General features: G+C 38.3%; 1 protein-coding gene across 1 annotated transcript in view; it reads right to left on the minus strand.

Annotated features, from left to right (window-relative positions):
* Nucleotides 1-1,069: 1,069 nt before the first annotated feature.
* Nucleotides 1,070-16,132, minus strand: part of Atet (ABC transporter expressed in trachea) — a 32,580-nt gene continuing 17,517 nt past the window's right edge. The window contains exons 3-6 of the mRNA XM_028315198.1: nucleotides 13,367-13,675; nucleotides 12,242-12,816; nucleotides 10,974-11,165; nucleotides 1,070-1,086 (exon numbers count right to left, since the gene is read on the minus strand). Of these exons, the coding sequence (XP_028170999.1) occupies nucleotides 1,070-1,086; nucleotides 10,974-11,165; nucleotides 12,242-12,816; nucleotides 13,367-13,675 (1,093 nt within the window). The remainder of the gene's footprint in view (nucleotides 1,087-10,973; nucleotides 11,166-12,241; nucleotides 12,817-13,366; nucleotides 13,676-16,132) is intronic.

Below are 16,132 nucleotides of genomic sequence, written 5' to 3' on the forward strand. Positions count from 1 at the left end.
TGAGGTCCAACGTAAAATTTCGTAACTCCCACTAATGCAATTTTACTGCGGAAATCGTTCTAATTTTGTAGTTGCGGGATTTGTTTTTTGACGTTTTAAGGTTCAATTTGAATAAAAACTGTATGTTTTTTGAACTGAGCCGTAACTGTTGGGTCCTCTGAAGGTTTTGCAAACAAAAACGGCAAATCACGGAACTGGTAGATACTGAAATGTACGTAGGGACCGTCGATATAACACCTACCTGCCAAATTTTAAGTAGGTATCGGCACCAACACCTTATTTTTTTCGTTATCAAAATGGTAATTATTATTTAACAAACGGTTAGGTATTCAGTTTGGCAATTTGGCTTTCAGTCAAGTACTTCAGTATTTAAAAAAATATTTTATACAAATAATATATGGCTTTTAAATCATGTTTGCCAGGGGGGACAACAGTCCTCAAATCATTGATTAAAAATCTAGTCCTGTTGTCTCCCCTAGCCAGGGGGGACAACAGGATTTCGAAATCCTGTTGGCTCCCCCAGGGGGGACAACAGGACTGCACCAGATTTTCATCTATCAACGATCCATCACGCCTGTTCATTAACACTATCATGATAGTTTCCTCACCTTGCTGTCAAATTTAACGAGATTCACGTCTCTTTAGTTATATTTTTATTCTCTCAATAATATTAGCTAAGTCTTTATTCACAAATCATTTACTAATTTAGATGAAGATTATTCTCTCGGTTTAAAAATAAACAATAGGAATTTCAATGTACCGTTATTTATGAAGCAATTTATTTGAAAACAAACATCTTACATGATAAAGCAATAAAATAAGCTATCAGTTTCATTGCTTTCAATAGGCACAAATAACTGTGGTTTTGAACGTTAGATGGCTTTAAAGAGGTGTCTATGATATCGGAAATATTTGGTTAACAAATTAGTTTGATAACTTCAACGAACACGACGATTAACTGAATGCTGTGAAGTTATCTTAACGACGTTAACGTTTAGAGCGTTGGTTCTTTCAACTATTATTTCTATATTTATACCTTTGGTTTTTTTATTATTTGAAGATTCAATTTTCACTGCTCACCTTTACCTGGAAACAAGAGAACGCATATTTAGCTTTTGCGCGGGTTTAGTATTAGTCTTTATTGTTAATTTTAGTTTTGTTATCGTTATACAAACTGACTTTAAATTACTGTTTAGAGATCTTGCTGAGTAGTTAGAAGTTAATTTCTATTTTATTTTTTAGTTGGTATAAGTTGGCGATTTAACAGTTCAGTCATCCGTTACGAGATAATATCCGTTCAAATATGGTATCGAATTACCATATAGATATTGCTTTCCCTATCGCCCACTGTTTAACATCACGTAGGCGAATAGTGAAAGTGAACCGGCAAAAGTAATTGAATAAACGAAATTAATGCCATTAGTGAAGCATTGTGTTGTCTGGCATAAGCACCTTTAACGAGGCTTATTCAATAATGCTGTTCAATGATGATTACAACACCAGTAAATTGTAATATGAATAAAATACTTTTTGTATAAGATTACCTGTTCTGATTCCACAAAAAATCTAACGAAACGAAAAGTTGGATTTAGATTTTTTATGTCGAGGACCTGATGATGATGACATGATGAAGGATTATTATGCCTATATCTACTACGACGACGAATTACCTATGAAGATATTACAATATAAACTACATTCTTGCATACTAATTACCACCTATCAATAACTCAAGCAACAGCACCTAGATCCAACCGATATAAATATAACAAACTGCATACTAAAACAGGAAATTAATGACAACGACCGAGCAGGACAGCGATAAAGACTGTTTTAAACTTATTGCATCCAGTAGGAAAATCTACGAGGCTGATACCCTATCATTATTGCGCTAGATTCCCAGTAGCAGCTACTGCCAGTGGCAACCGGGTTCCTAGTAATAAATTTCTCTATTAGCGCGTCTGGGCTGGTCTGATTACGGCACGAATTCGATACCGGCCATGAAGCTCTGTAATTAGCAGCCTTAGAGCAATTACTGAGGTGCGAGGCTCTGCCTTTACAATTAGCCAGCACAATCTAAATAACAGCACATCCATCAGAGAACCGGCACCCACCAATTACCTCACATGATTCTTAAAAGCATTCCAGCCGATGTAAATTACAATTCGTTTCAGGCTTAGCAACAGTCCGCGAGGGTGATGCGCTCCCCACTTTTATTAAGAACTTTAATGTGTTTGCTCATTACAGCGCTGGTGCAACGTAACTTGTGGTAACAGGAAATCTCGGTTATGCAAATGTTTGGCAGGTGATAAAACGCTTAGCTGAGTGTGAAGGTAGAAAGTAGAACAACTCGCAACTTTTCAGTGCCTAATTTATCTTATCTCTTTTATATCATATCATCATATGCGTCAATAGAATGTTCTCACGAGTAAATCAATTCTTCCTATGGCACGGGTCAGAGTTGCACCATCCTTTAACATTTCCTTCACGGCTGAGCTCTTAGATTCTATTGGATGGATGTGCTCCTAAAATTAGCGGGGGCTTCCCGCACCGTTATCATCCACTTAGCACGTTCGAGAATCGCCATATTGGCCAATCAAGTCGTTAACCTCTTAGTCCAGTCAATAAAGCATTATAGATGGAAATCCATGGAACACAATTTCTGACTTCGGGACTTTATTTAGACTAGTTAGGAGGTGAACATAGCAAAAGTCCCCGCCTTTAGCCCTTGAGCCGGCGGGGAGAGGGGGGTTTAAAGGTACCACTTTTCGGTTTTTCGCTTAATCCTCGGAAACTATGCATCCTAGTGACATGACTACTATGAACCGAAAAAAGCTTATTCAATTTGCTACAGGTGAGATACTCAAGTTTTTCTATATCTTGTATAGTTTTCGCGGCATCTGCTCTAGAAGGTCTGTAATATTGGAAATTTTATTTTTGTCTTACATGTTCCCATCAGGAGAAAATCGACTTAATCAACATTGAGCAAACATTCTAGACATGCGGGAGCATGTTAAGCCTAGTTCCAGGGAGGGGACTGCACCGTGCGTATATTTAGACGAACCATTTGCAGCCACTTTGGACTCCTCATCACTCAAAAACTACTGTGCGTTAACACTTCAAATTTGGCTCATATGTTGAGACTTACGAGATAAACATCAGCTTCAAATTTCACAAATATACATCAAACGGTTCTTTAGGTATTGACGTCCAAAAATCTACATGTCTGACCTATAGACCAAATTCTAACCACTTCCAGATGACTTTGAAGGTTCAAATTTGGCATACAGATAGGTAGATGTGTAAATACAAAGGAAGAAACAAAAAACCAGTAAATTTTAACATTTCACAGGTAATAGATAGATTTTAGTGTTCTAAATGTCGATTTTTGAACGTCAATACCTAAATATCCGTTTGAGGTATATTTATGAAATTTGATGTTGATGTTTATCTCGTAAGTCTCAATACATGAGCCAAATTTGAAGTGTTAACGCACAGTAGTTTTTGAGTGATGAGGAGTCAAAAGTGGCTGCAAATGGTTCGTCTAAATATACGCACGGTGCAGTCCCCTCCCTGGAACTAGGAAGTCGATTTTCACCTGATGGAAACATGTAAGACAAAATTAAAATTTCCAATATTACAGAACTTCTAGAGCAGATGCCGCGAAAACTATACAAGATATAGAAAAACTTGAGTATCTCACTTGTAGCAAATTGAATAAGCTTTTTTTGGTTCATAGTAGTCATGTCACTAGGACGCATAGTTTCCGAGGATTAAGCAAAAAACCGAAAAGTGGTACCTTTAAACCCCCCTCTTCCCGCCGGCTCAAGGGCTAAGGGCGGGGACTTTTGCTATGTTCACCTCCTAACTAGTCTATACAAAGTCCCGAGGTAAGAAATTGTGTTCCACGGATTTCTCTCTACACCGTCGTTAAGGCATTCATTGACTGGACTATCTGTGGGCTGTGGAGTATATGCTAGCCGCAGCGCAGATCTTGGAGCTGTAGGTATAAAAACTGGCCAATAGCATTTGGAAGTCAAGCTCTTTTGTTTTTGTTCTTAAAAGTTTGGTTCTTTGTTTGTAGAAAGGTTTGTCGTTCTCAGATTACTAGCACAGTCACTAGTTCTATTAGAATTAACGAATGCAGTTTGACGTCACGTTGCCATATGAAAGCAGACACGACCGCCAGCTGTTCGTACATCTGCTATTGTGATGCTCATAGCTTACGCAAATTAATTATGCGTGCAATGCAAGCGGTACGCAGTGTGTGTGTGTGTGCCAGCAAGCTTTTTACTAATGCATCAAATGTTGCGTTAACCTCACGAGGCCCTAGCTGGTAATTTACGACGATTGGCCGAGATTGCCAGACGGCAATTTGCAAATAGATACGTGTAGTGATTTTAATGCCATTAAGCTGGTGAAAACGGTACATATACAGCTAAGTGTGACACCGCTTAAATGGATAGCTGTGATTAAAACATTACATACTTGTTCTGTCTCTATTAATTTAACTTGAAATTCAAAGGCGGTTGCCCCAGTGCAGTTGGTATTTACATTTTCTACGGTGCACGAGATTCATGAGGTCTTGCTGAGAATTATGCAAGGAGTAGTTTCCTTTAGAAATCTGTGGGATCTGAGGTCTCACGCCCCTGCAATTGTCCATTAACCACGACGCAGTCTAATATTAGCAGTATTATTAGTAGAGTCACGAATAAGTTCACACGGCGTGCTTGAGCCCTTTTTGAAGTTGCTGTCATAATCATTAGCTAGATCATTTTAGCTGAGACTTTTCCTCAGATTGTCGTCACAATCATCAATGAAACTTTAAATACTATCAATGACAAGATTGATGACAACAATAATCAGTTGCACAATCAATGTTGACACAATCACTCAGTGATTGGTAAAGGAACAGTTACATAACAAATGGTTTATAAATTGATTGGAACTACCATTGAGTGTAAGGGCAATCACGAAGGGAATTTGAAGCTAAGGACGTTGTGCATGCAATACGATAAGAATTCATGGACACGTACCTACTATGTTCCATTCAAATTGATTTATTTTATTAGTTTTTTTTTTACATTAATGAGTGTGGTTGATTAGTTTACTTGTTATTTGCGAACTAAACACATATCACCAAGAATAGATTTCAAATTGTAATCATAAACTTTCAAGCTCATATTTAATGTAGATAAAATAGAACAGATATTGCTAACATAAATAACAAAACCGCAGAAGAATGTGGTACAGGATTTATAACTATAAACACCACGATCAGTGTTGAGATCAAAAGAGGAAAATCGTTTAGAGGTGTATTACGCACATCACACGTAGTCATTGAAAGAACGAGGTTCACGAAGGACCATGACCCAAATTACGTTTTATTTGTGAGCCCGGATCAGTCTGCGCGATGCAAACAAATAGACGTACGTTTGGTACCAGCTGTGACATAAAATCTGCGGAGAACAGCTTATGGAGCCACTTGAAGTGAATTACCAAAGCTAATTAAATAAATACAATGATAAACAACTGTGAGACAAAAAATGGAACCCAAAAACTTGCACAAAAAGAAAATACACTAATATTTAAACTTCTGATGTAGTGAATTGACAGGTTTAGACTGCCGAAACTATACAAAAAATGTAGCTAAATGGTTCATTAATGTCAATGTCAACATCAATTAAAAATGGCACCCAGTTTTTTGACTAGCTTTATAAATAGTCAGATAGCGTCACCAGTTACATCATGCGCTTGGGCGCGTCGTGTTTCTGTTTATTTTGCCATAACAGTGGGACAAAAGGACCCTGAATACTTGAAGGCGACGTAAAGAGCAATAAATGAGGTAATCCTCAAGCCATTTTAATCTTGGGTTAGTTTTGAATATCATGTTTTAGTGAGGATATTGATCGCATGCTACGCAGATATACGATAGTGCAACGACCTCTTTTTATCATAGCAACAATTTCATACAAAATTAGGGTGAACCGTAGAGTTATTGGCTCGCCTTTCTAGCCCACAAATGATTGATGATCTATTACCGGTTCCGCCGAAAGCCTGTGTTAATATCGGCGCTTTTAGCTATCGAACCTGTTCTCGATTCAGGAACAGTTAATATCGATCAATCAAAAATTGGCATTGGTATTATGAAAGTAAAAAGATGAAAGAGTTAGGACCAAATGGTGGTCCTTGCAAAATGTGAGCAGAATGAATTTGACTTCTTTACTCTTTTTTCGCCTCATAAATTGAACAAAACATAGATCTATCTATCATTTGACGCTTGTATGTTCAATTTTGCAACAAAAGAGAGGCTTTTGCTGCAAGGTCGTTAAAGAACATAGAGAACAAACTTAAGTAGAAAACGCTTCCCAGTATCAGGTTCAAATTGATTAAACAATCTCGGTAGCCAGTAGCCTTTCGCCTGCCATATTTACATGACCGGCTCGACGCTGCGCGCGCGCCGCGGCGGATACGCGCGCACATTATAAATAGCCGGACGTCTATTTTGGTCGGGGCGCAGCAACCAGGCGCCTGCCATGTGCCCGACGTCTGGGATCCAGATCGTTGGTCAAATTAATTAAATTCTTAACATACTGAGTCAGATACGAAAAGGGACAGTGATTTTAGATGCAACTGCATACGAAGATTCAGCCAGAAGAAGAACCAGTCTAGAGTTTAAAACACAGTTAATGCAAAATATACCAAATACTCTGGTGGTGATTGACATGAAGAAAGACTTAATGAGAACAACCCAAAAAAAAGAGCATGGAAGAGTTCATACGGATAATATTGTGTTGTGATCACGAATATAAAACGTTGGCCATTTAAAATAATACTAGCAAAAATAAGTATAGCTCGAAGACATAAATGGTAAAAGAAACCATACAAATTCCCAATCTATTAGCAATCAGCCGAGATTTGGCTCTAGCAAATATTGCAGCATTTGTTGTGATGAAGACGTGACGCCATCTGCTGTCATCTTTATTTATATGTGTCTAAGCCGGCCTCGTTACGTCCATCAAAATAAATACTGTCACTAATAGAATGCGTACACTCACTGCAACGCAAGGTCAGGGACTCCAGAGTAGTTTACAAATATTTATTTTCCCACTTGCCACCACATGAACACATTTCGCGTGGGAACTTCAATTCCGATGAAGTTTTAAGGGCACCAAATGCATACACCATTGAACTTTATCTTAAGGGTATAAGAGCCAATGTGCATCGAGTTTTGAAAGATATGAAGAGGATGCAGCGAGTTTCTTTCCCAGAGACAAATTTTAGCACGTCCGTGAAATTCTTGTCAGACAACTTTCGTTTTCGTAGAATCCTAGTGTGTGACTGGTGGTAGAAAGGAGCTAATGGGTGATGATCGTTGGGAGATGTGTAAATTATTAGACGTTTGAACATCAACATTTTTCAGTTTTGAAGTAAACAAGTAGTGCTATAAGCGAGGATCTTTTAATAGATATGAATTAATCGACGGCATTCCAAAGTTGTGATGAATATTCATCGTTGCTCTAAAAGATGAGACTTTTAATCGAATGAACTAAAAAACTTCCAGTCATCAAAATCTGAATGATATTATGATGGTATCAATAGAATCGGTCAAATCATGCGGGTGGTCTATGCTATGAAAGAGTTAATAATACAACACAATAAAGCTATTATTTACGTAATTTATTCCCATTATTAGGAACACTTTTTGAACGTGCATTTGCATAACAGCGCCCTACAATTTAATTTAAAAAGCCCGACATGCAACGTGTAATTTTGTTCTGTATTAGAAGGAGCTGGGCTCTCCAAAATTTCGTAACTGCAATCAGAATTAGGATTTCGTAACCAAACGTTATCATTATTTAATGTCATGTCAGTAAAAGATTAACTTGTCTGAAAGGATTAAAAATGTTTTAGTTCATTGACCCGTGTCGTGGAACCACAAAATAATGACACTTGGCTTTTACTCGAGACCTGTTTTACCATTTCGTTAAACATTTTAGATGCGAATACTTTTGCGGCACAAGATTCAACATCTTATTATTAACAATAAGGCTACGAAATATTATCAATAATAGCATTAATATCAAACATACAAATTAATGTTTATTGTATTGGAATCTATCAGATAACAAAGAATTCAAAGATATACGAGAAAATATGTACATACAAGCGGTATTTATCTACCTCCTCGTTTATACTAATTAGTAAGTCGCTAAAAAGCAAGACATGTTTCTTGTGGCACTAATGTAATTTATTATGAATGCATAGCTATCTAATCAGGCGGACATAGAAATGCATCATTGCTAACTTTGATGTCCTATGTTGCTGGGTAAGATTCCTAACATAAACAGGCAGCATAAATCACTAAGATATGAAATCTAGGACTTCTGATCTTGGACATAGAAAAAGTTACAAGTCCAAGTCACCACGCTAAAGTATCAGAACAGAACTCAGATGCTAAGAACAACATTGTAGCAGATGAAAACTGACAAAACCAAAGAGTAACAATAATTGTTTAAATTAGACTTGCGTTGCAAATTCAGCGAACAGGAAAGGAAAACGAAACCTAGCAAAACAAATCCGATAAAAATAGACATACAATTTACTTTACAAAACAATGGTGTTAAAATAGAATTGGTTACCAGTGGAAAACTACCAATGTTGGTTAAGAGCGTTTACGTCTAGCGTGGCATGTCAAGTTTAGGTAATTTCGATGCTATTTTTATTCACAGTAAAATAATTATGACTGTGTGCGTGTTCTCACGCTCAATAGTCAAACCAAAATACTTTGATCCACCATCGTAAAAGTGTGCCAGGCTGTCAAGTGACAGCCCAAAGAAACTATAAAATCTTCAAATCTTCCAACACCGACTCCATAATTATAAATAATGGTATACATTAGTCCTAATCAATAATAAATACGTAAATTCTTTATGAAATAGTAAATTATCAAAGGTTTTTTACTATTTTGAGAATATTTTATACAGCCTATGTTCAGCAGAAAAAAAATTGAATTTTAATGGTGAGAGATTTTTTCAAATCGTTTCTATTCAAAACAAACTTTTCCTGTTTACTATTCTTTTTTTATCCGGAAAATGCATAACATATCATACCCACCAGCTGCGGGGGCAGCTAGTGGGTTATGTGGGGTTCTTCCTACCAGAAGGTGGGTAGCCCCTACACCCACTAAAAACCTGACTGTTTCTGCCATGATCCATATGAGTGATATGAGGGAACGCGGAACATCGCCATTGGCTGTTGCCTGTAGCATTCGTCCTTAGCCGCCACCAGACACCTCCATGTCTAGCGACCGAGGCCTGTTAGGAAGGGACAGTTGGAGACCATAAGCTGTCCTCTTGCGCCCAGGGTGTCGGCGGCAGATAACCGGAGTGTCGGCTGAGGCCTCTCGCTCCCCCTTTCCACTGCTTCTTTCTGTGAAAGAACCTCAGATCATAGAAGGGAATAGATGTGAAACGGGGGCGTGGCACGTGTCTCCGCGATATGCCCAGAAACGAACATCGCCCGCGACGCCAGGTTAGTCGCGATTCAGTCGTACTGAGGAAATGTTCTCCGATATTGTTGGATAATGCGTCGTAACGTGCAATAACATAAGTGAAACGAAGAACTACAGGAACAATGAAGTCATTTACCACATGTAAGTATTGCAAATCCATTGGTATTTTGCTTATAAATAAAAAAAACTAAACATTTTTACGAACTGTTATGAGCCTCTGGGGATTTGGGTTTTTAAAAAANCAGTTTCAATGTGTATGTAGCCATAAGGGAAGAAGCTTCCTCCACCACCACATTTTTTGTAGGAAATACCTAAATAAGAATTTAAGATTCGGTAGCCAGTTCCTCTGTGGTTGAGGATTCCAGGTGAAGCTCGATTCCACCTTCTGCCTGATCATTATTCTCCATCATAGACTATTCAAGCCAGAGTTTCTCTTTTAGCAAATCTTTCACATTTTAAAACTAGTCTATTAAGTTCACTTTTAAAACAATTTTGAATATTTCTCATTAAAAACCACATTGAAATTCCTGTCTAAGTTAGCACTTAGTAGGTATCGTTCGTTTCAGCCAAATGACGTCCACTGCTGGACAAAGGCCTCCCCCAAGGTTTTCCACAATGAACGGTCCTGCGCTGCCCGCATCCAGGCTCTTCCCGCGACCTTTACCAGATCGTCGGTCCACCTAGTAGGAGGCCTGCCCACGCTACGTTTTCCAGCCCGTGGTCGTGATAGTAGGTATCACTGTATAATTACTCAAGAAATAAATAAATAAAAACTCATCATCATCATCATTTCAGCCAAAGTACGTCTACTGCTGAACATAGGCCTCCCCCAATGATTAACCAGTGCTTTCCTGCTACCTTTATTAGATCGTCGGTCCATCTTGCTTAGACATCCTACGCTGCGTTTACTACTAACTACTACCAGGCCTGTTCATCTCCGCGAGTTTACATCGAAAACAAAACACGCACGATGGCCCACCTACAGGATACTATTCGACAAGGCCTCACATACGAGCGAACATTGACTCACGCACGCGTATTCTTGTGTATGATCGAAGAAAATAAAGAAAATGGTGTACTAAATACTGTGCAGTACTGCCTAAATAATAATAAAAACACAGAATGTACTTTTTTAAGTTGCCTCAAGACACTAAGAGGTAAATAAGTAGTTAATATTATTCATGATAATTCATGCTAAATCCTAAATCATGTAGGTATTTCCTCCGCCATTTTCCGCAGTTTGGCACCTCACGTCACATCACTTTACCGAAGTCAGCCCTATAGCTTCGGCGCAGTGCCGATCACTGACGTTTGTCAACAAAATGGTGCTTGACTCTTGAGACAGGCTAAATTACACCATATTGTTAATGACATTGAGCATACATTTTTTTAAATACCTTCGCGAAGTAAAACTTCTGTACGTAGTACTTATTATTATTCTGTGCTACTACTAACTCACCTATCACAATTTCCAGTGCCTCTGCCTTCTGCGTGTTGTTCTTGCTGCTCAGGTTGTTGTAGTTCAAGTTCTGCGGGACCGATGACGACGACGATGATGATGATGACTGCCCTCGCCCACAGTTGCCTTTGTTCACCGCCATCACCAGTTTGTGCACCCAGTCGCCGTGTTCACCCGTCGCCACTTCCATCACTGGAATTAGGTGAATTGATGTTAATTATCATCATCAACATCCTACTAATAAATGTGAAAGTTTGAAGATGGATGTCTGTTTACTTTATCACGCAAAAACTGCGTATTCATTATTATGGATCAGAAAAGCATTTGTAACGATATTTTGCCCTTTCTGTAACAAGCTGAATTTTAGGCGGTCAAAGCCGCAGGTAAAAGCTATTGTTTAATATAATCCAAAAAGGGCTCAATTACCAGCGGTGTGGAATATGTATTACTATGTATAAAAGTAACGTAAGTAGTCCCGGATTCGATTGCTGATACTAGGGCAGTTGAAAAAATATTGACTGAATGTGGATGTCTATTTTTCTTACCTAACAAGTGAAGTTTGTCTTAGTTATTTCAATCAAAAGATTCTTTGAAGACATTTAGAATCTTTAATACAGATACTCGTATATGGACTAAATGAACAGCTAAATTGATATAATTGAAAACATAACGACTAATTTTAAACCGTCTCAAAGTAATGTTGAAACTAAGCGGAAACCAGAGATAAAAACCAAACGCAATTGTCAATTTCAAAGGTCAATGTGAATCATGCGGCATGACTTGAACTGATCGTGTTTTGTTAAATACAAAGAAATATCACACGTTACACTTTTGCATAAAATATTTCGTAGAAATGTTCCCTTGAAAACTTTGTGTGATTGTATTTTTGTTGCAAAATCGTACGTATTGCAACTACATAGAACAGTATAGTTTGAAGTATCATCGTTTCGTATTATAAATGCTATTTCAACTACCGCGTAAATAAATCAACGACTTTATGGTAGATTGCTTGCTTTCGTGTAACTTTCATTTTCTCTACAATATGAGATTTTATCATGATAATATCCACTGTCACTTTCCGTTCAATTTAAATTCTAATTCCTAAGCTTGAACGTAATGTCTATGAATTATAAATGTTTAATATTGTTGGCCATAAATACAATATTTCACGCAGCTGGGTTAACAAATCTAAAATTCAATTCCAAACTGTAAGATGATGTTAGCAAGAGCGGCGTTAAAAATATACGTTTTCTGGAAATATAACTCACCGTAATCCGCCGGGTTGTGGTAACTGGGACAGTGCAGGCCCATAGACGAGAGGAACGGGACCAGCCCGCTCACTTTCCCTTGGTATATACATTGCCCTTCAGCCAGGGTGTACAAAAAGTCGAACATCTCGAAGAGCCTAGCGGACGGTTGATGGATGGTGCAGATGATGGTTCTCCCGCCACGCGCCAGCGACTTCAACAGCGATATGCACTGGAAACATGACGAGCTGTCCAGCCCAGACGTGGGCTCGTCGAAAAACATCACAGGCGGATTATTAACTAACTCTAAAGCTATTGACAACCGTTTCTTCTGGCCGCCAGATAGGTTGATCGTTCTAGTGTCGCTCGCCTCAGCGAGGCCTAACATTTCTAAAATCTCATCGATCACAATCTTTTTGGCAGTGACGGTCATGTCTTTCCCCAATTTCAAGTTAGCTGATACGTTCATTGCTTCTTTGACAGTCAGATGTGGTAGGAGGCAGTCGTCTTGCATGATGTAGCATGATAGTTTTCTAAACCGCCGTAGGTTCCTTTCTTTGCCGTTTATAAGTATTGATCCGCTGACGTTTGAAGTTCTGAAACGAAAGATTATTGTTAAGCATACATAGTTAATTGGAGCGAATATGGCGTTGGCACACGCCCAAATGTTTCGGCTTCCAAAACTAATTCGTCAGTTCAGTGACGTAGAAATAGCGAAGGTATCTCACGTGAATGATGTTGGAAAGAGTAAAATGCTACAAATTGTTTATTAACAATAATAAACTTTTCAAATTAAATCTCTGAAGTTTAACACTTTGAAAATGTTAAAACGTACTATTTTTTGTGTTCTAGAATTCCTAGCAGTGGAAAATTAACAGATGTTTTGTATTCAAGACAAGATGCTACATTTTTTGTCTATGTCTATTACAATAAAATTATAATGAATCAGTAAGTACCTACCTACCACGAGAATTATAAAAATGTAACGTAACAAAATGCTCATAATTTTTTGGCATAAACTTAAGGGAAATTGTTTACGTCACACCACCCTACTGAGCTACTGTGGGTGGTTTACACCCTTCTACCCAAGGTGGTCTCTGAAAAAATGTAATGGTTAGGATTTTAAGAATATGAAGTAAAACTTACTTGTATCCAGCTAAAATGTTCATAAGGGTACTTTTCCCCGCTCCCGAAGGTCCCATAATGGCCGTCAGTTCTCCAGACCGGAATGTACCGTTGATGCATTTGAGGAGGGCTTTGTACCCCCTCTTTCTGCCTTCGCTCACTGAGTACGAGAGGTCAGAGAATTCGATGTCGACTGGAGGTCTTTTGGGGAGGTGTGTGAGGGTCGCCATGGGTTTCTTCTGGTCGCCGTAGCCGTTAGGAATCTTGGGCACCAGGCCTGTCATGGCTGCTGTGCCCGCGCCGCCATTGCAGAGGTTCATTTGAGAGCCACTGGAATAGAGAAAAGTGTTGTATTAATATCATGAAAAATAAAGAAACGATGTTTAAAGGAGTCAGAGCGATGTAGGGGAGTCTTAGGTAGAGTTGTAACAGAGGAGAGTTATGATATTGTCGATCTTTTAGAAATTATTAACTAACAGCGAGCTCGTAACAGTGCGCGTGAAAAAACGTTCAAGTCTCGATTCGAAACGTTCAAGATTCTGATACTTCTTCTTCTTTTCGTGTCGACAACAAACCTACACAGTGTCAGCCCAAAACTGCGCCACAAGAGTGGTGTTGTCAGTAGCACTCATCAAATCCTCCTGAGTGCAGTTGCTTGGGCACTCAGGGCATGACATCAGGTGCTGACATTCTGATACTGATAGCTAATAAGTTTCCAAAAATCGACAATGTCATAACTCTCCTCGGTCTCCTCTAAATACAAGTATGCACGGTCTAATCCAGATTTACAAGAAGATTTAAGCTTGTTAACTACCAAGCGTTAAATTTGAGATTTTACTAGCCTGTTAGTAGTATTCAGAAACTGTCTCAAGTAAATCTTTGAGCTTGTGGTTCCATCACAGAACCAATTCTGAAATTGAACCAATCACAGACTTCAATCTACGCTGAAGTTTCAATAGTTCTAGCATGGTTCAAGAATACGGGGAATAATGTTTTATCTCGCACATTTATGATCTTTATCTTCTAAGAATAGCCACTGACTCAACTCTAAGTCATGAAAACTAACGTCTTAACAACTAAAAGATGTGTCAATATCGACTAAAATAGCTAACGTAAATGCTTCTACAGACAATTTAGTGGGGTCATTAAACAAACGCAAAAAGATACTGTAACGTATTATATTGTTCATTCAACATCGGAAAACTAACTATTATTTCCCAGCCCACAATCAATATTTTATGTAGAGCGTGGATGTGAAATTCTGCAGGGATAAGTTACGATTACATTTTTTTACGTTGAAAGTGACAACGATACATGATTCTGTTGTGTTACTAACTATAGTTTTATTTTTATTTGCATAGAGGTCAAACGATTAAAAATATTTGTAAGTGGGTAATCTCTGGTGATTAAGTTCTAATTCTAAGATTCTATCACTGATAGATGCCAAATATCATCAACTTTCACCCCGACATCACTCGGAGCTCTTTTATGTAGTAGAGTACATAATTGAAATCAATAATATTCGGAACCATGAGGAAAGGCAAGACTTAGGCCCTTTTCACACGTCCCGGTTGCCGGCTAACCGACGCCGGGTATCCGGTGGTGAAGTGTATGGGCATGGTACGTAGCTTTTACATGTTCCGGCGTAATTAATCCGGCATGCCCATACACTTCACCACCGGGTACCCGGCCCTGGTTAGCCGGCAACCGGAACATGTGAAAAGGGCCTTATACTTATACTTTTATAGAAACCTCCGACCTCCTCCAACCTCTGTTATTGCCTAACTTGTATACCAATATCGATTACATCACGGCCCTACGATTTATTATCACTGTGTGTACGCAACACTTTATTTTTATTGATTTTAGTTCTTTCTTAAGGCCACATCAGAACCTGTTTTTGTGACAATTGTTCTAGCAAGTGTATTCTGATATTGCAAGTGGTGTCTTGACATTATTTACAGCACCGTGTGAAAATTCTCACCGTGTGTGAATTTAAATCAAAATTTCTCGTAAAAATCACTTTTCCAAGAATTCAAAGACATCAAAGTCCAGTCATGTTTACCGGAAATAAGCTTTGAAATCTAGAAGTCACAAAAATGAAAACGAAAGCAATCTTCCGCTTTTTATACACTGTCAAACGATTCTTTTCTTTGTAGTTAACTGAAAGAGAATTACTGAGTCCAATGGCATTAAATTCGCCTTACGTACCAACTTTGTGGCATTAAAGTAAAATAATCAAGACACTGTTAAAAAGTTATTACACAAACTAAGAATTTCAAAGCCTCTTTAGGCAAACTGCTTCACTGTAATTGTTCATTAGAGATAACACTTGAACAGATGCTGTAGTACATCGGTATGGCGCTGCGCCAGCGCCCGGGATGGTTACGCCACGGAATGTTTTACTACTAGCGATATATCGAGACCTATGGCTTCAATGTTTTTGACCTACTTCTGGAATGGACTGAAACTGGAATAGGCTTTGGTGTATTGTTGATGCTTGTGACACGTGTATGCAATATAGGATATTATTTTTATATCGGTCCCAATTGTACTTAAGGGGTGTAAATATAGCTTATGATGGAGCGAAGAGCGATCAAGTCCTAAAAAAAGCCTTAAATACTTAATTATCCTGAAGAGTTTATTATATTTCACAAATACAGGAGAAGTGCATTGAGACCACAACTTGTGTGTCATACACAAAGACACTTGTGGTCCACAAGTGTCTTTATAGACACTTCTCCTGTATTTGTGAAATCCCAATCCCAACTTAATATTATAAATGCG

Source organism: Ostrinia furnacalis, unplaced genomic scaffold (genome assembly GCF_004193835.3).
Source record: "Ostrinia furnacalis isolate ACB-3 unplaced genomic scaffold, ASM419383v2 OfSCF5051, whole genome shotgun sequence".
NCBI classification, from domain to species: domain Eukaryota; kingdom Metazoa; phylum Arthropoda; class Insecta; order Lepidoptera; family Crambidae; genus Ostrinia; species Ostrinia furnacalis.